We start from the raw sequence: 24,747 nt of genomic DNA, 5'->3' as shown, positions 1-24,747 counted from the left end.
CAAGAACTGGAGGTCAAACAGGAGCCAGCTGCAGGATCCAGAATGAGCAAAAAGCCTGTGAGCCCTGCTTGAACATCCACCCACACTTGATGCAGACCACATGCCCAAAGCAACTGCCCTTCAACTGAATGCTACTCACAGCAGATCCCATCATAGGGGTGATCACATATCAAATCTCCACAGGGAAGTGATCACATTATGACTGCCAAAACACTGAGAATCATGGCCCAGCCAAGCTGACACCAGTCTTAACCATCACACTAAACATACTAAATTTAATACTTGGCTTTAAAAAGCATACAAATCCTTTATGTAAATCAGGCATTTTAAATAAAACATATCTTTTAAAGAAGTTTATTTTACATCAGATAGCTCAAATAAGGTACTGAAATGTCCATATTTCATATACAAACCATTCAATTATGTGGCAATAATTTTTAGGTCATGAAGTAAATGCTATGTAACTTAGAAATTTCTCAAATGCAAGCAATAGCTGGTAGTAGTAACTAATTCTCAGTTAACTGCTTCAATATAAAGAGAACGATCCATTACCTTAGGAATGTGTACAAGGTCACATAATTTGAATATAGCATGCAATTTTGTATTTTCCCACTAAATAACCATCTTTTTCTTTGTAGAGTTTTTCTGTTCTGTTTACAAAATCTTTTCCTAACCTGAAGTCATGAAAACATACTCATATCTTCAGAACTTACTTGCTTTACATTTATAGTTTACAATTCACCTAAAAATTTCTTTTGTGCAACATATATTGGTTTTTTGGGTTTTTTTTTTTTGTTTTTGTTTTTGTTTTGTTATGTGGTTACCCAGTAGTTACTGCCCATGTATATACGCATCTATTTTTGGATTGTATTCTGCTGCAGTTTTCTACCTACTTTTGCACTAATACTCTCTTGATTTCTATAGGCTTATCATTACTTGTTACTCTTCAGGATCATCTTGGCTGATCTTTAGCCCCTTTGATTTCCATGTAAATTTAAAAAATTACCTTCTCAGGTTGAAAAATACAACTTATTAGAGATTCCATGGCATTAAAATGAATCTATAGACCAATATCAAAAAATGTTTACATGTCTCTCTTAATTCATGAACATGAGAAATTTCCCCTTTTATTTCAATCATCTAGAATGCCTCTTAATGAAGTTTTCTTTTCAGAGGTTGTGAACATCTTTCCTCAGACTTACTCTTAGGTATCTGGCAATTTTTGATGTTTTATAAATGGTGTATTTATAAATAAATTTCATTATTAGACTACAGAAATAAAACTATTTTGTAAAGTTATTCTATATGCAGAAATACTGCTAAACACATTATACAATATTCCTACAATATTGTAGATTCTCTTGGTTTCTGTACATATACATGTGACATATGCAAATACTAAGAGTTACTGTTTTTTTTATTTCAATCCTCTTAATTTTCTTGCCTTACTGCACTGGCTAGGTCCTCCAATACAATGTTGAAAATAAGTGTTGGTAGTCACACTCGTCTTCGTCACAATGTCAAAGGGAAGTGCTCAAAGCTTCAGCATTAAGCATACTGGTTGCATGTTTTTATACTTACTCTGAAAGAAGGTGTTTTCTATTTCTAATTTGCAAAGTATTAAGATAATCACTTGCTTTGTTCCCCCTCTTACATCTGTTACTGTGGACAACACACCCAAGAGACAGACTTCAAGAATCATGATTTTTAGATAATAGGATGCATGAAGAAGCAAAGGCCCTCATTCTGGAAGAAACAACCTAAAATGCCCCCAAATCATGGGCTTATCTGACATTTTACTGAGATGTTAGGTATCATCATTTTCAAGTAATTTACTTTCCATCATAACCCATGTTACACGTAAGAATAGAGGATGCCTTTTCCATCCTGTTCTTCAGGTCATTTCATCATGATTTCATCAATGTAGTAAAACATAGTATCTGAGAATCCAAGTCATTCAAGACCTGTGCTGATCAAATGGTGCTACAGAACCAATTCTCCCATGTACAGTGAGATGAGGCAATGCACTCCAATGGGAGCTTGTGCATGCCCTGCCTAGAAAAAGGAACCAAGTGAACACTTGCAGCCATGACCTTCTCTGGGCCACGTACATAGATAGGGGATTGGAAAAAGACAAGAGACCTAATTTAGCATTCTTCTTTCCCACAGTACTTGGTTTCTAACCTCAACATTATGCCAACATCTCTGGCTTCTACAGGGCAAACTTGCATGAGAAAACACAGTAAACTGTAAAATGTAACTCAGTAGCATTACAATAAATATCGGCTTCCTCTTAAGTGTTTGTCTACCTCAGTACAACAATGACAAAATACACTTCCATAATATTTCCCATTATATTTTGGGAAAATAATTTAGCAAATATATGCAACTCTTTACATAAGCTTTCTCTTCTGTGAAGTATCATTCTTCACTCCAGGTATCTTGAGATTTGATTCTGTATAATGGGCTGAATACAGAAAGGATTAGGCATTTGGAAATCACTAAATTTCTCTTTCCAATAACAGTTTCTCTAGGTAACACATGGGATTCCCTCCTCAAGGAAAAAGCACAAAGTGAACATACAAAGTGAACAATGTTTCAGAAATATCTGCATTGTTGAATTCTCAGATTCCTCCAAGATAGCGCTAGTTTAATCTCAGGGCACAATGAATGACAGTCACATCATGACTACATACGCTGTGAGGGATTATTTTCCTCAAAGAAAATCAAGATGTTATAACCAGTGAGCGTAGAATAGATTCCAAGATACACAAACACATGAAAAGTATACTATATTGATTTCTATTAATAGGTAGTTTCCAGGACCACTTACACAAGCTGGAAAATAACAGAAAATTTCTGTACTGTTGACGTATACTTTCAGTAAGCCATATTAGTCTAGTGACAGGTCATTTGTTAAGACGCAAACTGATATTCACAGTAGAAATTAATGAGATGTTAGTGTATATACTATCTATGTTTCATATGTGCCACTCAGAAGTAAAACGTCAAAGTATGCAAATTTCATATTATGTACTACATATAAGAATATAACATCTAAGTATCCTTGCAGTCTTAGGATATTACCATTTTTATCCTGATTATTACATTTCCTTACTCAAAAAATCTTTAATATGTCTCCACATTCATGAACATTTTCTCCAATTTTTCCCTAAAAGTTTGGAACGTATGGAACATGATTTTCTTTGAAAAAATTTGTAAAAAAAATTATTTTTGCAAATAAAGTCAATTAGTATTTCCAGAATATATCTGGTATATGCTAAGGTGAACTTTCCTGCTGAAGGCTTTAACTCACGTAATACATTCACAGATCTTCATTCGTACATCAATTTTAGGGGATAGGTTTGTCATTTCTAGATAAAGGATTTTCCTCATTTTCAGCATAGTTTGTCCAAGATATGAGCTTCTAAAGTTTGCAATTTTGATAATTCTGCCATTCATTGGTTCTATAGTTTCTCTCATTAAAATCCTGTTTAATAAACTGTGACTTTCAAGGGAGTCTGTTCTATATTCACTGGCTTCACTGAGATTCCTCCTTTTATATTTTTGTATTTGTGACTTTCCAACAATTATTTCATTCATATGGTTCCTCACCTGTTTAAATTGTTAAGTTATGACCTGCTAAAAAGGTTCCCACATTCACACAATAGGGTTCCTATGTGAAATTTCTGATGTTAAATGAGATATAAGCTAAAGACTGCCTCACTTTTGCTGTACTCATAGTTTCTACACTTTATGTTTTTATGTGTAAACAATAGGTTTCTGTGGATGGCCGCCCTTGCACACTCCCTGCATTCATAAGGTTTCTGTTTAGTGTAAGTTTTCTGGTGTGTAATGAGTCCACTTATAGTTTCCCAAATGACTTTTAAGACAGTTTCTCACTTTTAATTAACTACTATGTTTTTTCATCTGTATGAGTTCTCTGATGCATAATGAGCTGTGACTTCCAACAAAAGGCCTTCCCACACTCAGTGCATTTACAGGGTTTTTCTCCTGTATGAGTTCTCTGATGTGCACTTAGAATCGATTTCTGAGAGAAGGTCTTTCCACAGTCATTGCATCCATATGGTTTCTCTCCTGAGTGAGTTCTCTGATGTACAATGAGCTGAGATTTCCTAATAAAGGCTTTATCACATTCACCGCATCCATACGGTTTCTCTCTCATGTGCATTCTCTGATGTATGACAAGGCGTAACTTACCACTAAAGGATTTTTCACACTGACTGCATTTATAGGGGTTTTTCACTGCATGAGTTCGCTCATGTACAATGAGTAGTGACTTCCAAATGAAGGCTTTCCCACATTCACTACATTCATATGGTTTCTCTCCAGAATGGGTTCTCATGTGTATAATTAGATATGACTTGCTACTAAAGGCTTTCCTACAATCACTGCATCCATAAGGTTTCTCCCCAGCATGAGTCCTCTGATGTGAAATGAGCTGGTCTTTCCTATTAAAGCCTTTCCCGCATTCACTGCATTCATAGGGATTCTCTCCTGTATGAATTCTCTGATGCACAATGAGTTGTGAATTGAAACTGAATGATTTCCCACATTCATTGCATTCATGAGGTTTCTCTCCTGTGTGAGTCCTCATATGTATAATGAGGTATGATTTGCTCCTGAAGGCTTTTCCACATTCACTGCATCCATAAGGTTTCACTTCTGTATGACTTCTCTGATGTACAATGAGCTGTGACTTCAAACTGAAGGCTTTCCCACATTGAATGCACGCATAGGGTTTTACTCCAGTGTGAACTCCCTGATGTACAATGAGCTGTGACTTAAAAGTAAAGGCTTTCCCACATTCACTACAACCATAGGGTTTCTCTCCTGTATGAGTTCTCTGGTGTACGATAAGGTTTGACTTTGTATTAAAGGCCTTCCGACATTCACTGCACTCAAAGGGTTTTTCTCCTGTATGAGTTCTCAAATGTATAATGAGTTGTGACTTCAAACCAAAAGCTTTTCCACAGTCACTGCATTCATAGGGTTTCTCCCCTGCATGAGTTCTCTGATGTGAAATGAGCTGGTACTTCCGACTGAAGGCTTTTCCACATTCATGGCATTCATAGGGATTTTCTCCTTTGTGAATTCTCTGATGTATAACAAGCTGTGAATTGAAACTGAAGGCTTTTCCGCATTCCTTACATTCGTGGAGTTTCTCTCCTGTATGAGTCCTCGTATGTATAAAGAGGTATGACTTGCTCCTGAAGGCTTTTACACATTCACTGCATACATAAGGTTTCACTTCTGTGTGACTTCTCTGATGTACAATGAGCTGTGACTTTAAACTGAAGGCTTTCCCACACTGAATACATGCATAGGGTTTCACTCCAGTGTGAACTCCCTGATGAACAATGAGCTGTGACTGAAAAGTAAAGGTTTTCCCACATTCACTACAAGCATAGGGTTTCTCTCTTGTTTGGGTCCTCTGATGTACCATAAGGTTTGACTTTGTATTAAAGGCTTTCTGACATTCACTGCATTCATAGGGTTTCTCTCCAGTACGAATTCTTTGATGTATAATCAGCTGTGATTTCAAACCAAAAGATTTCCCACATTCATTGCATCCATATGATTTCTGCCCCGAATGAGTTCTCTGGAATGAAATGAGATGGTCTTTCCTGCTGAAAACTTTCCCACCTTCACAGCACTCATAGGAATTATCATTTGTGTGAATTCTCTGATGTATAACAAGCTGTGAATTGAAACTGAAAGTTTTCCCACATTGACTGCATTCATGAAGCTTCTCTCCTGCGTGAGTTCTCTGATGCACAATGAAGTATGACTTGCTGCTAAACTCTTTCCTGCATTCATTACATTTGTAGCGTTGCTCTTCGGCATGAGTTTGCTGATGCACTTCAAGGTATGACCTGCTGCTGAAGGATATCCCACAGTAACTGCATTCAAAGGGCTTCTCTCTCATACACATTTGCTGGCATACGAGCTGTGACTTCTTGTGAATCGCTTTTCCAGCTTTATTGCTTTCACAGTACTTTATTCCAATAAGAGTTTCTTCATGTTTAGGATCCAGGAATGATTCTTTATGTACATGAATCCCATTAGGATTCGTTCCTGCATAATTACTATTTAAACCAATATTATACTTCAAACTTTTTCCATGTGTGTCACATTTATGAAGTTTTTGTCTTGAAGACACATAATCTGTACTGAGACAAAGTTTTTTAAACGTAGTATATTCATAACCTTTTGCCACACTTCCCAGCTTGCCTTGATTTTCGTGTTGCCATTCCATATTATGATCAATTTCCCGGACTTTTTCTAGAAATGAAAACAATCACGTTATTAATAATAACACGATTCTGGTGTATTTTTTAACTGACTTTTAAATACTATGTCATGGGGTTGTTCTTTTAGTTTCAGATATTAGATCTGAAACTGAATAAAATCTCAAGTGTAAATGTACTCAATTTCCCAGCCATGTGGAAAACAAAGTGAATCAATAACAACTGTAGATAAGTACAGAAAACTGAAAATGGTGTTTAAAATCCAGCATAATGGAGAAGGAAAAATAAAATAGGGACAATGAACAATAAATGAGCATAACATAAAGGGCTTGGAAAGGGTCTCTGAACATTAGATTGATTCAACAAATATTTATTCAACACTGATTGTGTGCTACCATTACCTAGATGTTAGTTTCTCATACTGCGGTGGCTTGTATGTTGCTGTGATGCTGGAAGCTATGCCACCGGTGTTTCAAATACTAGCAGGGTCACCCACTGTGGACAGGTTTCAGCAGAGCTTCCAGACTAAGACAAACTAGGAAGAAAAGCCTGACAATTTATTCCTCAAAATTAACCAATGAAACCCTTATGGAACACAAGAAAACAATGTCTAACTCGCTTGCTTTGGACACGCCATCAGGAGGAAACAATCACTGGAGGAAGACATCACGATTGGTGATTTGAAAGGCCTACAAGGGTGAGAGAGATCCTCAGTGACATGGATTTGCAAAGTATACACAACGATGGAATCAAACATGCCAGAGACTATGAGGATGATGTAAGACCAGGCAGCATTTTGTTCTGTTGTACATACTGTTGCCATGGGGCTGAGTTAACTAGACTTCAACTATCTATCTCTATTACATGCCAAACACTGCTAATCTCTCAAAAAACACCAAGAACATTACAGACAGTTCCTAAATCCTCTTAAGTTTCAGTGAATACCCAGACAAATGAATGAAAAGACTCACAAGGAACATCATCATAGTCTCAGAATACCGAGGGTAAGTAGACAATCTTAAAAGCTTCCACAGGAATCAAAAACACAGTTTTACATAATGGATCAATTTTAGAATGGCACCAGAGTCTTCATTAGCAACACAACAAAAAGAGCAATCAGGAGTAGAGTAAAAATATTTCCAAGTCCACAAAGTCTCAAAATTTATATCATGTTAACCTGTTCACAGCAACTTACTGAAGAACATGCTCAAACAAAACACACCAGGAAAAAGAATGACCCAGGAAATAGACGATAAAGTCTGAAAAGATCCCAGGATAAGAATTGTACAGCAGGTTTTCACAAACAGTAGGCTACACTGAAGACAGTCAGAAATACCTGGAAGGTGATGTCACCAGAAAAATGAAATTGGAAAAGTTAGTAATTTGTCTAGATGTATTAAAAGAATATTTACATATCTGAAGAAGCATCTGGAGTTAAACTGATAAATACATTAATGATAACAAAGAAAATTAAGCAAGCAAATGAAGCAAATCCAGAGTAATAAAAAAATTTATGAACAAAGAAGGAAAATTAATCATTCTATACTGCATGATTTACCTATGATTACAAATTAAATAGTTATAATGTAAAAAATCAAAGAGAGATCTGTGGTGTCATAAATTACTTAATATGGCCCTTCCAGCCATGGTCTTTGTGACTCACACACAATGATTGAGTGGGACTATGCAAAATCGGTACATGGAACCTGTAATATTTGGGGTCATGTGTCAACTTGGCAAGGCCACGATTCCTAATATTGTATGGTTGTCCCCAATTTTATGTGTTGTGGATCCTGACTTCTACATGTTGATGAAGCAGGACTGGTGTGAGTTGTGTCTTAGGTCCTTGGGTCACAGCCTTGCAGGAGGGTGTGACTCAAGTCCCACCCTTACTCAAGTTATGCCCTTCCCTGGGGTATGGCCTGCATTTAAGGTATACGTGTGGATGCCCTGGTGGGGTTCTCTCTCTCTGCATCTGGATCCCACATCCGGTTCATGATCGACTGACCTCGAGTTCATGGGACTTGAGCCAGAAGCTTGCCATCTGACCTACCAATTCTGGGATTTGCCAGCATCCGGAGCCCTGTGGGTTATCGGCCTATCGTCTGACATGATTCACCAGCTTTCACAGCCTTGCGAGCCAGCAGCCTGTGTTCTGAACTGTTGGTTTGGGATCGTCAGCACCTGCAACCACGTGAGTCAAGAGACACTGACACCTGACCCACGGATTTGGGACTTGTCAGCCTCCACAACCACATGAGCGATTTCCTTCATACAGTTTATGACTTCTGTGAGACACTGCAGCAAATTAGGGAACCCAAAATGGGAGGTAGAGTACTGAGGAGAGAAGGAATAGTTGATCTTAGAGATGGTGGAGTGGTACAGCAGTTTGGAAAAGTTGGACATTTGGGATATCTTTAACCACCTCCTCAAAGGAACAAGCCTTGCGTTGATCCTTATAAAAGAAATTATTCATTTATGATCTAACCAAATTTATAAACTATACCCACTCCTCACTTATCGACTATCTCATTATCCAACATCTTGCATTTACGACAAGAGTGAAAAAAAAAATCTATCCAACTACTTTGCGCATTAACGACATACGTCTCACAGTACCGAACGCTGAGGTGTGAGGTGAGAGTAACACTGGCTGTGATGGTTAAGACTGTCAATTTGGCTGGCCCATGATTCACAGTGGTTTAGCAGTTATATAATGATGTAATATTTGGCAGTTAGGTGATGGTGTAATTGAGCATGACACCATCTAGCAGTTATATGATGATCTAGTCATTCTCCATTTTGTGATCTGGTGTGGTCAACCTTCATTTTCGCCTAACACCAATTTTCACATAATGACCTGGTCTTTGGAAACTATGTCACTAAGTGAGGAGTGGCTGTAACTATATTAGCATAATGGGGATATGGGAAGAGTCAGTGAATATGTGGTTGAGGGTATGAGGGGTGGAGGATGAAAGTGAACTAATTCTTACTTATTCTATATGGAGAAATCGTCAGATAACTGCCTAGAAGGAGGAGATGGGGATCAAGGTGCAGCAAAATAACCTGGCAATTTAGAAATATGGAAGTAAATACCATAACAAAGAGCTAAAAGAGATGAACTGGTTGTCTCTGGGGGAAATGGAAAACAAGGAGGGGATAAGGTGGGCAGAGTGCCATATTAACATAAAAATAAATAAAAGCCAAAGATACAGTAGAGAGATGACAAGACACAGGATCAAGTCCTCAGGCACAGCAACAAACACATGGAGGTTAGACAGAAGCGAATGGAATCGATCTAGATACTCCAACGTAATATGCTGCTCAGGGTAAGCAACAGAAAAGCATATTAAGTTAACAAGTCAGGTTTGGAGATAGCAAATCAAAGGATCTTAATACCTCATTAAAGTTTGACTGTGATAAAATCTCATCTAGTCTTCATAACTCCTAAATATGATCCTTCTTATTCATTCTGTACATGACCACAAAATCATATTTCCCCAAATATCAATTGTTAACTGGGATAGTATCTACCCTGGATGTGCTGATTAACGAATACAGGAGCTTCTGCCTGTCACAATAGTTTGGGAAAAAGTGTGACTAGCTATTATATGCTTCTATACTCAGAAATGTCTCCACCAAAAAGAAATAGGCTAAAGACTGTATTTTCAGGGATCATTTCTATAGCTCATCCGGTAAACTAGATCTAGTACTGGAAATGGAACCACCAGAATGCAATTAAAGAGAATATTGATACATTGTGAAAAATGTAACTAACATCTCTGTGAACAATTTCTGTACAAACTGTCAAAAGGGAACCTAATTTGCTGTTCAAAGTTTCAGTGAAAATACAATAAAACATTATTAAAAAAAAAAAAGAAAGAAAGAAACAAATAGGCCAGTAAGTAACTAACATTTGCCCTAGAATCAGATTTGCTCATGTGTTTGACTGCCAGTATTATTCCTGTGAGGAGCCCTGGTGGTGCAGTGGTTAAAAGCTTCACTACTAACCAAAAGGTCAGTGTTTTGAACCCACCAGCAGCTCTGCAAGAGACAGATATGGCAGTCTGCTTCTGTAAAGATTTACAGCCTTGGAAACCCAATGTGGCAATTGTACTTAACCCTATAGGGTTGCTATGAGTCAGATCACCTCAACAGCAGCGGGGTTTGTTTTTGGTTTTTTTCATTCCTGTGCCTATCAGAGTTCATGGATACTAAAGCTGTCCTAACCACCAAATCCTATAATTTACCCTTTCAGTCTTCTGTTCCCGGTACCGTACTCATCCTTAGTTTTGCACACATACCTTGTTTCCCACACCTTGGCTGCCATCATCTGAAGGGCTGGAATAATAATTATCCTGTACCAAAACATTATGGATCCCTAGTGGCACAACAGTTAAGTGCTTGGCTGCTAACTGAAAGGTCAGTGGTTTGAACTCACCAGACACTCCCTGGAAGAAAAGACTCAGCGATTGCTCCTGTAATGATTATAGTCTAGGAAATCCTATAGGGTGGTTCTACTCTGTCCTCTACAGTTGCTATGAGACAGAATTGACTCCATGGCACAGAATAACGAAAACATTTATCTTCTGTTTATGTTACAACTCTTGACTGAACCCAGTTATTAATACTGTCTGCTACCCATAACCAATGCAACACTATCATTCCTGTGCTAAAAAATCTAAAATGTTAAACAACAGCAACAACAAAACACAAAGCCCTATGATAGCCCTCTTTACAAACATATAAAACAGAGTAATCTAGAAAACAAACTCAAAGACCTTAAATCACTACATGTAAATTCATATTCTACTTGTCTCCAACAAATAACTTCTGTTCCAGTCAGCCAATCTATTTTCTTTAATACTTAATTTTCCATTACTGAGGACCTGCACATTTTTTGCAATGGCTGAGGTTAGTGTCTACTATCCCCTTTATTTGAAATCTTGATCTCTTTCATGGAGTGCCTACTCTTCCCCCCCAAAAAAAGAAAGCAAAACAAGGCCTTCATCAATCTCTTCATGAAAGTTTAACATCCATTTTTCTTTATTTCATTTACAATTCACCATTCCCTGTCTATAACATTCTTTGGACACAATCTTTTTAAACTTGCACTATAAAATGCTTCACGTTCAAACAATCAATACTTTAATATTTCAGTAAACTATGCTTTCCCCTCCCAAATTAAATTTATAGCTCAAGAGACTGCATAATTCATTTGTAATTTTTATTCTCTTCAAGTCTTTTCCCATAAACATTAAAGCAGAGGTGTTGTATCACAGAATCACCTGTCCCGGCTCTACCCTGGCCCTAATGAATAAGAATCTAGAGATGACATTTGGTATGTATAGTCTAAAAAATTTCCCAAATAAATCTCATGCATACCTGCCATATTTCAAGTCATCAATCTCAGACTAAAATCAGAATCAGATTGCTATAGTTATTAGTTGATGTCAAGTCGATTCTGACTCATAGCGACCCCATGTGTTACAAAATGGAACTGCTCTATAGAGTTTTCTTGAGTATAATCTCAATGGAAGCAGATGGCCAGGCATATATTCCACAGTACTTCTAGGTAGGTTCAAACTGCCAACATTTAGGTTAGCAGTCAAGTGCAAACCATTTGCACCACCTAGGGATCTAGTATCAGATTAATGCATATTAAATTGGAATCAAGGAATGAACTGCAAGGACTTAACAGGCTTTCTAGAATGCTGAAAATATAAATTGTTCAAGCCAAGTGTCTGCTTGAGAACACAGCCTTTCTGACACAGCTTGATTCGAGCCAAATGCTTTTAAGAATTCTCTTAAGTAGAAATTCATATCTTAACCTTATAGGTTCCTCCTGAAAGCTGACACAAGCCTTGCAATATGGAAGAGCAGTCATGTAGCAAGAATTCAATCCAGCAAGATGCACTTGCCAACAGGCAGCTGTGTGCCCTTGTAAGGAGCCTGGGACTACGGAAGCTATGCTGACATGCGTTGCATACCAGCTCCTTCCCTACGTGGCCATATTACCACTGACAACTTGTCATACTCTTGACTACATGACGAGGAAATTTAATCTAATCTTACTGTGTAGTATGTGTTTGTGTTGACTTTCCCATCAAATCATCACCCTCCAAAAATGCTGCATTAAAGAAATCCATAAGGAATGAATTACTATGAAACCACAGCCATTTAAAAGTAAGTTCCACATGATATTCTTGATGTGGGGAAATAATTCTCAGGCCCCAGATACTCTAATAAAAGATGCTACATTAAGCTGGATAGGACATTGGCAAAAGCTGGAATAGGCGAGGAACTTTGGGAAAGAGGTATAGATACATACTACATTTAGAATGGGAAAGTAAAACAAGTTCAAAGGCCCAGATGCAGCAAAAGAATATCGTATGTTCAGAGACTGATAGAAAATTAAATAAGATGGAGAGAACAATTAGTGTGAGAAATGTAGGGAAGACTGCTCTGAACTGACAAGATGGCATATATTACAGAGATCCTTGAAAGAAGAGCTCAAAATATATACGCCTTTGCAGTAACTAGAGGGTGGGCAGATGATTTAAGCTCTCCCTAGAAGGTACATCTACCTCAGTCTTAGAAATGAGAACCACTGATACAAAGAAACAGGGCCGCAAGAAGCTTTCTGGTGTACTAGAGGCTTCACCAAGAGTTCTTGAAGCAGCCTTCACAGTGAAACTTCCAATGCCCAGAACGAAGTGATGCCAGTGTTACAGACACGGGTCTAAAGCTCAGAGATAGCAGCTTCATGGCCCCAAATCTGGTTTCCAACCCCAATTTCTGCCTTCCCTTACCCCTGTGATTATTTAGAACACCCAAGATGGTTTTAATGAATTTTCTGCTTAAATCAGCCAGAATTATTTTCTGTTGCTTACAACTAAGAATCCTAACTAAAACAGAATATGACAGGAGTGGGATGCTGTGAAAACACACCCCAAAATGTGGAACTGCCTGAATGGAAGTGGCAGGAGCACCCAAGAAAACGTGAGGCAGTTCCTGCTATGTCGTGTCCAAGTTGTCTTTACGCTGCTTCTGTGGCCCTTAGGGCACCTCAGGTTGCATCAGAGGCCTTATGTGTACTTTCCCTGTCTCATTTAAGCTCGTGCTCTCTTACTCCCCTCATATTCTCACTCCTATACTCTTCCTATGCTCCCATTAAAACAGGCTCATTTCATTACGCATTTAAACAGGTTTTTCCCCCTTTCCCTCACTTGATGTGACCTAACTGCTCCCATCGCCCAGTTCCCACTAACTCACCTGGAAAGCTCTGATTTGGGATTTGGGCCTTTATCATCCTCAACTCTTCTCCTTGTTTGAACTTGAATATTATATCAGGTTTGGTATGTTGATACCCTATTCAAAGAAAATCATGAGACAATCTGGACCAAAACTGCTTGGGATTCAAGGATTCTGAAGAATGAGCAAGACTCCATTTCACAGACTAATTAATGAAACTGCCTGTTATGGATTGAACTGTGTCCACTTCCCCCTAAAATATGTGTTGGAATCCTAACTCCTATACCTATGGTTAAGAAATTGCCTGCTAACGAAAAGGTCAGCAGTTCTAATCCACCAACTGCTCCCTGGAAACCCTTTGGGGCAGCTCTACTCTGTCCTATAGGGTCGCTATGAGTCAGAATTGCTAGGAATCGGAATGAACTCGACTGCAACAGGTTTGGTTTTTGTTTATACCTATGGATGTAATCCTACTTAGAAACAGGGTTTTTTATGTTAATGAGGCCATTATCAATGTAGGGTGTGTCCTAAACCTAATTATTTCTGAGTTAAAAGAGCAGCATAAACAGAGACAAGGAAGCACAAATGGGGAAGATAGTTGCCACCCATTTGAAGACTGCCAAGAAACTGAGGCATGCTGGATGGAAGAGACAAGGAACTTCCCCCAGAGCTGACAAGACAGAAAGCCTTCCCCTAGAGCTGGTGCCCTGAATTCAGACTTCTAGGCTTCTGAACTGTGAGAAAATAAATCCCTGGTTTTTTTAAAACCACCAACTTGTGGTATTTCTGTTACAGCAGCACTAAGAACCTGAGACACTACTCTTCAGCATTTTGGCAAAGTACAGACCATTCAACTGGCACACTCTGAAGCTAAAGGGGATCTGAGAAAAACTGACCTCTAGAATTTAGATTCAAAATCACTAAGTGTTTTATACAAGTCCCCCAGCTTTCAACAACCAAGGAAGGGAAGTCAGCCAGTCACATACACACTTCCTTGGAGAGGCAGAACTTACCCAAGGACATCAGGTTGCTATAGTTCTCCAACATCACAGTCCTGTACAGGCTCTTCTGAGCAGGGTCCAGGAGCCGCCACTCCTCCCAGGTAAAATCCACAAACACATCTTTGAATGACAATGGTCCCTGAAAATCATAGTCCTGTTCAATCTCTAGTGATTCTCTTGAGTTTGTGCAAAACAACAGGCTGCCTAGTATGTTCATTATTTTCATTCTATTTTGTGGAAAAAAACCAAAATCGTATTGAAGATATTCCATGAATGTGCCTTAGATCATTCATCCTTTCACTCAATACATAGTAACTGAGATAGTCTCTCTTTAACTTTTTTCCCACTTTAGAGCCACACATAACTTTTTTAAACTATCCTAGGAGCCGTATGTATTACGTGACCAACTGTCCCAGTTTGCCCAGAACTGAGGGGTTTCCTCAGCTACGAGATCTTCAGTGATAAAACCAGAAAAGTAGCAGGCAAACCAGGCTGGTTCATCATCCTACATCTGCAACAGTTATTGACTCCTAGGTGCCAGGTGATACCATAATAAACGAAATAGGGTCCTGTCCTCAAGAAGCCTTCAGTACTGTAGACGGAAACAAAGTTAAATATGTGCAAACGCAATCAGGAGTCCAAGAAGCTATGACAGAGACATACAAAGTACATTGTGGGCACAAGGGAAACGAGCACAGCTACTTGATGGTGTCAGGTGAGTCTGTGAAAGGGTCCAACAGGACTGACCAATACAAGAAAAGACATGGGAAAGCTTGGTGGAAGAAAAAGGCAATAGCTGTAAGCAGCAGCAGTTTGTGGGGCAAAAAAGCTAAACAAGAATATATAGAGATGACAAAAAATCATATGAAAAGATGAAGAACAATAATAGCTATTAAAAACAAAAAAAAACCTCATTGCTGTTGAGTCGATTCTGATTGATAGATTCTGCTTCACAGCGACCCTATAGGTCTGAGTAAAACTGCCCCAGAGGGTTTCCAAGGAGCAGCTGGTGGATTTTAACTGCTGACCTTTTGATTTGCAACCACAGCACTTAACCACTATGCCACCAGGGCTCCATTAGGAATTGCAAACTAAAACCAAAATGAGATACCACTATACACCTATCAGAGTGGCTGAAAGCCACAAAAAAAAAAAAAAAAAAACTGACACTACCAAACACGGGTATGGATGTGGAGCAGAAAGAACTCTCCTTCATTGCTGTTGGGAGACACTTGGGAAGACTGTTACAAAGCTAAACACAGCCTTACCATACAATCTAGCAATTGTGCTCCTAGGTATTTACACAACTGATATGAAAGCCTACATACATACAAACACTTGTATGTAATTTTTTATATCATTTATAATCTCCAAAAACTGAAAGCAACTGAACATCAAGAATTACAATAAAGGTAATAAAATAGACCAACAGAACAGAATACAGAGTTACAAATTATATGGACACTTAGTATGTGACAAAGACAGCACTGTGAGCCAGGGCGAAGGTCAATCATTGCAACGGGGCTGGGACAATTCGGTAACTGTGTGGGAAAAAAAAAATCTTTACTCCTACTCACACCAAACAAAAAAATTCCAGGTATAATGTAAATGTAAATCTGAAGGATAAAACAATATACCAAAAGAGCTTAGGAAAAGAAAAATTTTACTTTGGACACAAAAAGCAGTAGTGATTAAAAAAAACAACATAAACTAGAGTAAGATAAAATTTAAAATGTTCAATAGACTACATTAAGAGAGTAAAAAAGCAAGCCAAAAACACTGTAAACAAACACTGAATTCTAGTTAATGATGTGCATGCTAAAGTATTCAGAGGAGGCAGTACTGCAGTCTACAGTTATGAAATGCAAGAGAAATAAAAGGGATTCATGGATGCGTAACCACAACCAAAATGGCTCAAATTAAAAAGACTAACAATAATAAATGTTGGTTGAGAATGTGGAGCAAGTGGAACTCTCAAATACTGCTAAAGGTAGTATAAACTGGTAAATATAAGAGCAGGTGCGGATCTTCAAAGTGCTGAATGACAAATATAAGCAAATTAACAAGACACACACATTCAATAACATAAATTAAAAATATATACACAGCAATCAACAACATACATTTTCTAAACCACGTAAACAATAGGATATATATAAAACACAAAGTAATTCTGGGGGAGTGGGAAGGAAATAGAAGTGGAGTATGGGAAAACAATGGAATAAATACAGGTAGATAGGGGCCTATAACACACAAATGATGATAAACAGACCATGAACCGAGGAATGGTTAACTTAACCCTTTGACCTAAGGACATCCATTTCCTCTCCCACTAATTAAAAAAGAAGAGGAAAAAAGTGAAAATAAATAAACAAGCCCACTTACCCAGGACTTGGTTGTTTCTGGCTGCTTTTGGTAAATCAACAGCCACTCTAGGACACGCCCTGTCCTGTGGCTTGTCTGGCTCCACCCAGGTGCTCCAGGGAGAGGTCTCTGGTCAGGGGTCTCTTCACCCAGGATGGGTTCCTGGCCTGGGAGCTTTCTGATCCTTATGTCACACGGGTTGTCTCTTTCCAGGAGAGGTGGTACCTGTGGATTCAAGAGTAAACGCATGTGAGCGAGCAGCTTTCCTCAGTCTACACCTTAGTGGCTTGCTGGTGAACTGTGTTCACATGGAGCCAGCTGCGTTTTCTGTGGACTGTGGTAGGTGCTCTACAGGGAACAGGCAAGACTGCATGCACACGGGAACCCACCAGGCTGATGACGGAGCCCCATCCAAAGACTGCACAGGCCCCAGGAACCCCCAAAGTACAATGACCACACCTAAAGTTACTCGCTATTCACTCTTAACAACTTGTGGGCAGTCACTATCAGGAGAACATAATGACAGATGCTAAGGAGCTAAAAACTGTTTTAGCCAGGGTGTAGATGAGTTTGAGACTGAAATAAAACAATATGCGTTTCAATTCAAGTTTCTCCTCTCACTATCTAGATATCCTTGGACAGGTCACTTATCCTCTCTGAGTCCTACCCTTTATTGGCTTTTGCTAAAACAGTGACAGTAGGATGAGATCAAGATGGCAACGTAGCTTTTTAATCTCCCAAAGCTTCCCAAATAAAACAAGAGTAAAAGAAAAAACCCATGGATATCTTTAAAAAAAAAATCCAGATGACTGGGTATCCCCACAGATCCCAGGATATAGATGGATGTGACCAAACCACACACGGCAGCAGGAATGGGACAAGTTCCCAGCAGAGGAAGGGGTGGGAAATGAGGGAAAGATACTGTGGCCTGTCCCTGCCCCCAAACAGGAATACATTCCTTGTCCCGAAACAGAATGGCTTCCTAACAGGCCAGGAAAGCCCATCTCATTTAAGCCCATTCAACATTATTATGGAATACAATAAAAATGAACCAAATGAGGCTCTGACAGACAATAAAAACACATCCACAATATCTAGCCATGCATACAAAAAACGGTATAAGCAAATATTTCAAAATGAGCAAAAAGAAATTAGGAAAACAACTGCAACTCTGAAAAGGAAGCAAGCAATACAGAGAAGTACCCCACGAGTTAGAGGATAGCAAAGGTGAAAAGTGAAGAAAACCAAAAAAAATAAGGAAGAGACGAAAAGAATTCAAGAGAAAGGTAAACAATGAATGAAATGACTTATGACTAGGCTGTTTACAGAGGCACTGTTCTGTAAATAAACTACAGTTCATCCACACAATGGAAGATTATATATCCACTAAAAGAGAAAGACAGACAGAGAATAAGAAACACAGACATTTAGGGCATGCTCAAGAGTTCATATGCTGAGTGGAAGAAGCCAGCTACAAAAGGCCACATAGTGTATAATTCCATTTATATGAAATAGCCAGAATAGGCAAATCTATAAAAAAAAAAAAAAAAAGTAGATTAGTGGTTGCCTAGCGCTGAGGGGGTAGGTGAGTGGGGGGTGAGTGACTACTTAGTGAGTACAGGGCTTCCTGTTGGGATGATGAAAATGTTCTAGACTTAGTGGTGATGGTTGCAAAACTCTATGAATATACTAAAAACCACTGCACTGTATACTTTAAATGGGTGAATTTTTTGATATATAGCTCAATAAAGCTGCTACATTTTTTTTTTAAAAAAAGGGCACATTCAAAAGAAAACAAGTAAAAACTGTATCAATATGAACTCATGATTTTTTGTCCTTTCTAAAAATCCCCAGTTCTACCTACTGAAACTGCCTAGAAGCAATGACATTCCAGTATCAATGAACAACTTAAAACCCCAAAATGTGGTCTTTAAGCAGTTTGCCACTAAAAGGAACAAGAGTTGATTCCAGATCTGGGACAAGGAATACTCAAGATGAGTCTAGAATATTTTGTTGTGCCCAAAAGAAGGAAGATCTAAGAATAACGAAGTCATTTCAAAGAACAAAAGAGCCAAGCTAAAGAGGCTCCCTCTGGCCAAGCTGGGACAGTTTAAGCATCTAAAAGATAATGACTGCAGATGATTTAAACTCTTTGAATATATACAAATTAAGAGTTTTAAAATCATACTTACTCCAAGTGACAAAAAGTCATTCATTCAATCCATTAATCAATCAATAAATTTAAGAAAATCCAACAAAAACTCCACTGTGGTCACCAACAGAGGTAAGTGTGGCATCAACTCCTTAGTATAACAACTGGCAATTAAAGGGAAAGAATTAAGCATGTGTCCTGCTGCCTTTCCTACACAAACCGTAGTTTTAAAAACCAAACAGCTCTAGTAGATGAGGAAAAGATCTTTTTTAGAGGAGACTTCTTTACATTCTTAACAGAAAAATTCCAGCTGATAAATACGGAAGGAATGATGGAATTAGAAATGCACTGCTTTGCAAACTCTGAAATAATTGGCTTAGGCGATGATGACCAACGGATGAAGCCACTGCGAAAGGTGGATAGGCACTTACAATGACAAGATCAGACTGTCCCCAACTGAGCCCACTGATCAATCTTCGCCTCTAAGAGTGAGCCAACCACACGTTACGTACCTCCTGAGGTGATGCAGGAAATCCTGGTGCATAGTGGTTAAGAGCTACGGCTGCTAACCAAAAGGTAGGCAGTGGCGTTCCTCGGATACCCTGTGAGGCAGTTCTACTCTGTCCTATAGGGTCGCTATGAGTCGGAATCAACTTGACGGCAGTAGGTTTGGTTTTGGGTTTTCGAGGTGATGCAAAACAAAGCACTACGAAGTATTCTTACTGAAAAAATAAAAAGTAATCTAAAAGCCTTTAAAGCTAGCTTTCAATTACTGGAAATACAGGAGATACTGACATCACAGTGAAACAAAGGGAAAATTTATCTATAGAAGACATTCTATAAAACAAATGACCGAGCATCTTTAAAAAGCCACTGGCACTTAAAAAGTAAAAGAGAAAGAAAGAAGGAAGGGCGATTCTGGATTAAAAGGCTTAAAGTACATAACAATAAAAAGGGTGAACCTCATCTGGATTCAGATTCAAACCTGCAATTAAAAGGCATTTTATCAAGGAAATCTGGATATGGAATAACCATTAGATGACACCAAGAAATTAGTATTTTGTTAGATGAGATAATGGCACTGTAGTAAGTCAGAAAAAATCCTTATGTTTGTTTAATGCATAAGGAAGCATGCAGGCATTAAAGACACGACGAGACTGAGTTTGCTTTAAAATACTTTAGCAATAAAGGGGGAGAACAGATCAAGCACGTGTGGCAGAACATTGATAATATTTGCAAGTGGGTGATGGGTAGATGAGATTTCACTGTAGATCCTCCCAACCTTTGTGTGTATTTGAAAATTTTCATAATAAAATGCTTTTTTACAAAAAATTAGGGAGAGTAAAGCAGACGTGACAGGGTGGCCAGGATGACTGCATGACATAATACATGAACACTGTAAAGCTCAGTAACTTTAAATTATTACTGGAACCAGATTTAGTAAGTCTGTATTTGGTGCAAAGTAATCAGCCAAGCTCTTTATAAGAACAGCATCCTTTAAGCCTCACAAACACCATGTGAGGTAGTTAAGGAAACTGAAACATGGAGTATGGTGAAATGAGTTCCTTTATGTGGCCTTCTGCCTTGGTTCTCTGGAAAAACAGCTTGAGAGATTTCTCCCCTAAGGCCTGAAGAATAAATTTTGCCCTAGTTTTCTACCCCAGAGGGTTTGTTACTTTTGTCCAGGTTGACTGACATTTCCCGGGCAAGCTGTAAACAACCTGATGGTTTGATACTTTTTGTCTGGCCCTAGGCTGCAGCGTGTCCTATGGTTGGTCTATCTTACACACCTTGCAAGGACTGGTCAATACTTATGCAAATTAAATGACTACAGCCTACTATGGAAATGAAGTGACTATGGCCTACCAAGAGGGGGCTGGTTAGTCTGTGGCCCTGGTGGGAGGGCCACGCCTTAAAATGGACCAGGAATTTACTTATATATGCAGCCAACTCCACAAAGGTTTCCAGACAGGAAGAGAAGGAAGAAAGAAGCAAAAGGAGAAAAGGCAAGTGAGGCAGGAAGAAGCAGAGAGGGAGAAGGCGAGGAACCTCCTAAAAGAGCTGTAACACGGGTCAAGGACTGTAACACTAAAGACAGCGACAGGCTGGAAGGTGACCTGCAGCAGACCTGGCGATGACAGGCCTGGAAAGGACCCTCTGGCAGAGTCGGTGGTGACGGCAGAAACCTGCTGCTAAGAAAGCAGCTAAGAGAGCTGAGCGAAACTGCCACACTGGCTCTGAGGTGAGTCACTCAGCAGTGCAAAGGCCGATGGCAGGGAGGCCAAATGCAGACATGTCTGCACAGCTGACTGGGGGCATGCACAACAAAAAGGAGGAGCCTGTCCTGAGAGGGCGGAGAGGAGGCCTGTCCTCAGGGGGCTGAGAAGAGACTTGCATGGTTGAAAAGGGGGCGTGCACGGCAGAGACAAAGGCCTGCTTCCTTGCGCAGCCCAGAGGAGCTAAGTTGTCCTGAACTGAAGAAGGGAGGGATGTGCTCTCCACTTTGAGGGCGCCTTCAAGACTTTGCCTACATGCATCCTGATCCTGATCCCAAGTTGTAGCCTGTTGATCCAGATTCTAAGTTGTACCCTGTTACTTCCTTAATAAACCACTTAACTGAAGTATGGGCTGTGAGTTCTGTGTGGCCATTGCAATGAACTATCAAACCAAGCAAAGAAGTACAGTGCCGTGGGAAGGATGGCTGGTGTCAGAACTGGTAAAATGGTTGCAGAGTGGAGGTATGTCTGACCTCCACCTCACAGGAATCAGCCTTGGGCTGATCCTGATTCTCATTATCTCTCATAAAGTTAGATTTGGACACTACTGCCACCATTTACATGGAGAGATTAGAAACTCGTTCTATTAACTGACAGAGATAAGGGTATGCTTTGCTCCAAAGAACACACCTTTGAACACTAAAGCAGACTTTTAATGTCCGTAATGGCTGACTTGCTGTTGAAAACAAGCCTTCACTAAAAACAACTAAACTTACTGATAAAAGAAGTTTAAAAAAAATCCTTAAAAGTAACAAAGAGCTGACAATATAGTAACAGATAATCAAGCCAAAACATGAGAGAGAATGGGACCTCAGAAAAGTAAGAAAGCATGTAAGCTACTTTTACCCTAAGGTTACTTGCAGATATTAAAAAATAGAAACTTTTATTCTGATGGCCTTGCATCATGGTAAGAAAATGAAAACAAAATCAAAATCCAAGGCTGCCCCAGGATGGTACATCATATATAAAACCCTTTTCAAAGAAGCCAGGACTCCAAATTGCTACAAACCCAGGACAGGAATGAAGCAGAAGCCCACCTCTTTTTTGATACTAGTGAGTTCCCCCCGCCTCGATCTTTAGGATTGGCTCTTTTTAAGTCTAGTGGATGGCAAAACTGACTAATCCGCTTCGTGGGCCACAGGCACCTTATTTGCCTATGCCAGAAAACCCCAGCAAGAGCTTTACATCATTTGCATAGTCCCACCTAACCATTTTGTGAGAGTTACAAGACCATGGCCAAAAAGAACGTACAAAAAGAAACCCATTGACCTGCACTCGCTACCCCATTTCTTCACATACACACTCTCACTCTCTCTCTTGAAATATTACCAGTGACAACCACTACTACTATGACCCCTAAATTCAATTTATGTTTTTATGACTGCATATTACTGGACCTCCATGCAGCATCTCACATGGCAACCGTTTCTGAGGTTTCCTTTTCTGTAACTCTGAAACACAACCCTCTCCTTATTTTCTCTCACTTACATTGGGCTCCATCTCAGTCTGCAGCCCCTCTTTCCCTCCCTGTCCCTTCCTGGTCATTTCCCTGAGCATTGTCCTCAATCCTCATCATAGTACACGCTCCCTGAGCTAATTCAGTCACATTTAATCAGTGTAACATGTCCAGACCTTTTCCTTAAAATATATGCCTACCCACCTACCCATCAACACCCCCACGTGGATGGCCCAATCTGTATAAAACTGAAATCTTCCCCACAATAAAAACAGTCTTCCATAACTTGGGGAATGGCTGCCATCCCCAACCCAGGTCCACAGAGCAGAACTCCAGGGGTCATTTCTGGCTCTCCCCTTTCCCACACCACCAGCAGCCAACTAGTTACCAAATCCAGTTCTTCTTCTTTACCATCTCTGCAATCTGTCTTCCTCCTGTCTTTTCACTGGCACTGTCCTATCCAAAAAACCTTTTTGAAACCACTTCGGTAAGTCTCCTTCCCTTACAGGATAAAGTCCAAGTTCTTAGTCTGGCACATAAAGCCCTCTGTATCTGGTCTCTGCCTATGGCTGTGGACTCATTTCTTAATACACCCTTACCCCTTCTAGCTCTCCAAACCCCAAAACTCTACATGCCAGCAACCCTAAAATGCTCAAAGTTCACCAACATACTAGGCCATTTCAAGCCTTTGAAAATTTGTACCTGTTGCTTCCTTTTCCTAGGCTGGCCTTCAGACTCTTGTTTACCTCATTCTTTCAAATCTCACCTTAAGGATCTCTTAATCCATGAAGTATTTCTTGGGTGTCCCCATACAGTTACACAACACCTCTCACTGTACTATTAACTTGTCTTTGTGCCTACAGGTTTTCCTGCCCATCAGACCACTGCTCTTCCAAGGCAGGGACCATGAACAACTCATCTTTACACTCTTAGCACCTGTTCTGGGGTCCAGCAAGTCAATAAACAAAACTGTGAAAAAAGTGAATAAACAAGAAATTTCCCAAACAAGGCCCAAAGATCTTAGACAGAAGACACTCAGAAAATATACACTGAAAAAAACTGAAAGATGGATGGGTGATTTTTCCTTGTTGCCCTCGCAGTCCACGGTACAAAGCTGACAGAAGAGACTGAAGGAAGTTTCTAAAGGAAAAGTATGATGACAAGAAGCATCTCCGTGAAGTCTAACATCCTCTCAGGAAGACTAGTAGCTTTTAAGATGGTCGGGTGGAGACAGCTTTAGGCAAGCTCTGATCCTAGAAGGGATGGTGTATGTGCCTCTCGGCGTACAGGGCAGCTTTTAAGGAATGAAAAAAAAAGCCTTACTCACCCAGACTGAAGCTGTCCGGATTCTCGTGGCCATCCCCACTGCCGGGTTCGTCCTGTCTGGGGATGGTAGAACCCGAAGGCTGCGGGAGAGAGAACCGTAAGAGAACTAACCGGTCTCCCTGATGTTACCACGCACTCGTCCCGAAGGAGATCTTCCCACCCCCACAGGGTTGAGAGGGAGAGCACTAGAGCAGCCTCTCCTTCGCGACGATGAGGCCCCTTCCCTCACTCAGCTACGGAGCTCCCCACCTCCACCAAAACATACCCGCAAACTCGGGCCAACCAACCGCACCAGGTCTGGAGAACGAAGGAGTAAGTCAAAACTGGTACTGTACTGTCCCGCCACCTTGAAACTGCACGGATCCAAGCCCATTCGGTTCGGTCCCACCGCTGGATGGGCAGCAGGGGAACTCCGTGAAGACTGGTTGCCTCCACCTCCCAGACCTGCAGCAGAGGGATTCTCACCAGATTGTTTCCGTCTTCGCTCCTGACCCTGCAGCGCCTGCCCCAGGCCCTTCGGCAGACCCCCCTCTGGCCAGACGACGTCAGTCCCCCCAACGCCTGGGTCAACACTACAGCTGACGGTCGCCGAAAAAACAACAAACCTCTCCCAGCTGCACAGAACAATGGCGCCGTTATAGACGCA

General features: G+C 40.0%; 1 protein-coding gene across 6 annotated transcripts; it reads right to left on the bottom strand.

Annotated features, from left to right (window-relative positions):
• Window positions 1-769: 769 nt before the first annotated feature.
• ZNF268 (zinc finger protein 268) lies at window positions 770-24,747 on the bottom strand. 6 transcript variants are annotated; one of them, XM_004385061.2, is made up of 6 exons: window positions 24,567-24,747; window positions 24,103-24,181; window positions 16,913-17,116; window positions 14,540-14,666; window positions 13,548-13,643; window positions 770-6,306 (listed from the first exon to the last, which is right to left on the bottom strand). In XM_004385061.2, the coding sequence occupies exons 2-6, from the start codon at window positions 24,133-24,135 to the stop codon at window positions 3,917-3,919; spliced, it is 2,850 nt and encodes a 949-aa protein (XP_004385118.1). In that variant the 5' UTR covers window positions 24,136-24,181; window positions 24,567-24,747; the 3' UTR covers window positions 770-3,916. The 6 variants fall into 6 exon arrangements, with proteins under 6 accessions (XP_004385118.1, XP_023595058.1, XP_023595059.1 ...); XM_023739290.1 differs by lacking the exon at window positions 24,567-24,747 and adding an exon at window positions 24,367-24,547; XM_023739291.1 differs by lacking the exon at window positions 13,548-13,643.

The sequence above is a fragment of the Trichechus manatus genome, unplaced genomic scaffold, assembly GCF_000243295.1.
Source record: "Trichechus manatus latirostris isolate Lorelei unplaced genomic scaffold, TriManLat1.0 scaffold00131, whole genome shotgun sequence".
Classification (NCBI taxonomy): domain Eukaryota; kingdom Metazoa; phylum Chordata; class Mammalia; order Sirenia; family Trichechidae; genus Trichechus; species Trichechus manatus.
This window is presented reverse-complemented; position numbering and strand designations above follow the sequence as displayed.

Coding starts and splice junctions, on each gene's coding strand:
- ZNF268 (XM_004385061.2), bottom strand. CDS start 24,135: ATGGCCACGAGAATCCGGACAGCTTCAGTCTGG. Junction 17,117..24,102: donor TCCGGACAGCTTCAGTCTGG/GTGAGTAAGGCT, acceptor TTGAATCCACAG/GTACCACCTCTCCTGGAAAG. Junction 13,644..14,539: donor TAGCAACCTGATGTCCTTGG/GTAAGTTCTGCC, acceptor TTCTTTGAATAG/GGTATCAACATACCAAACCT.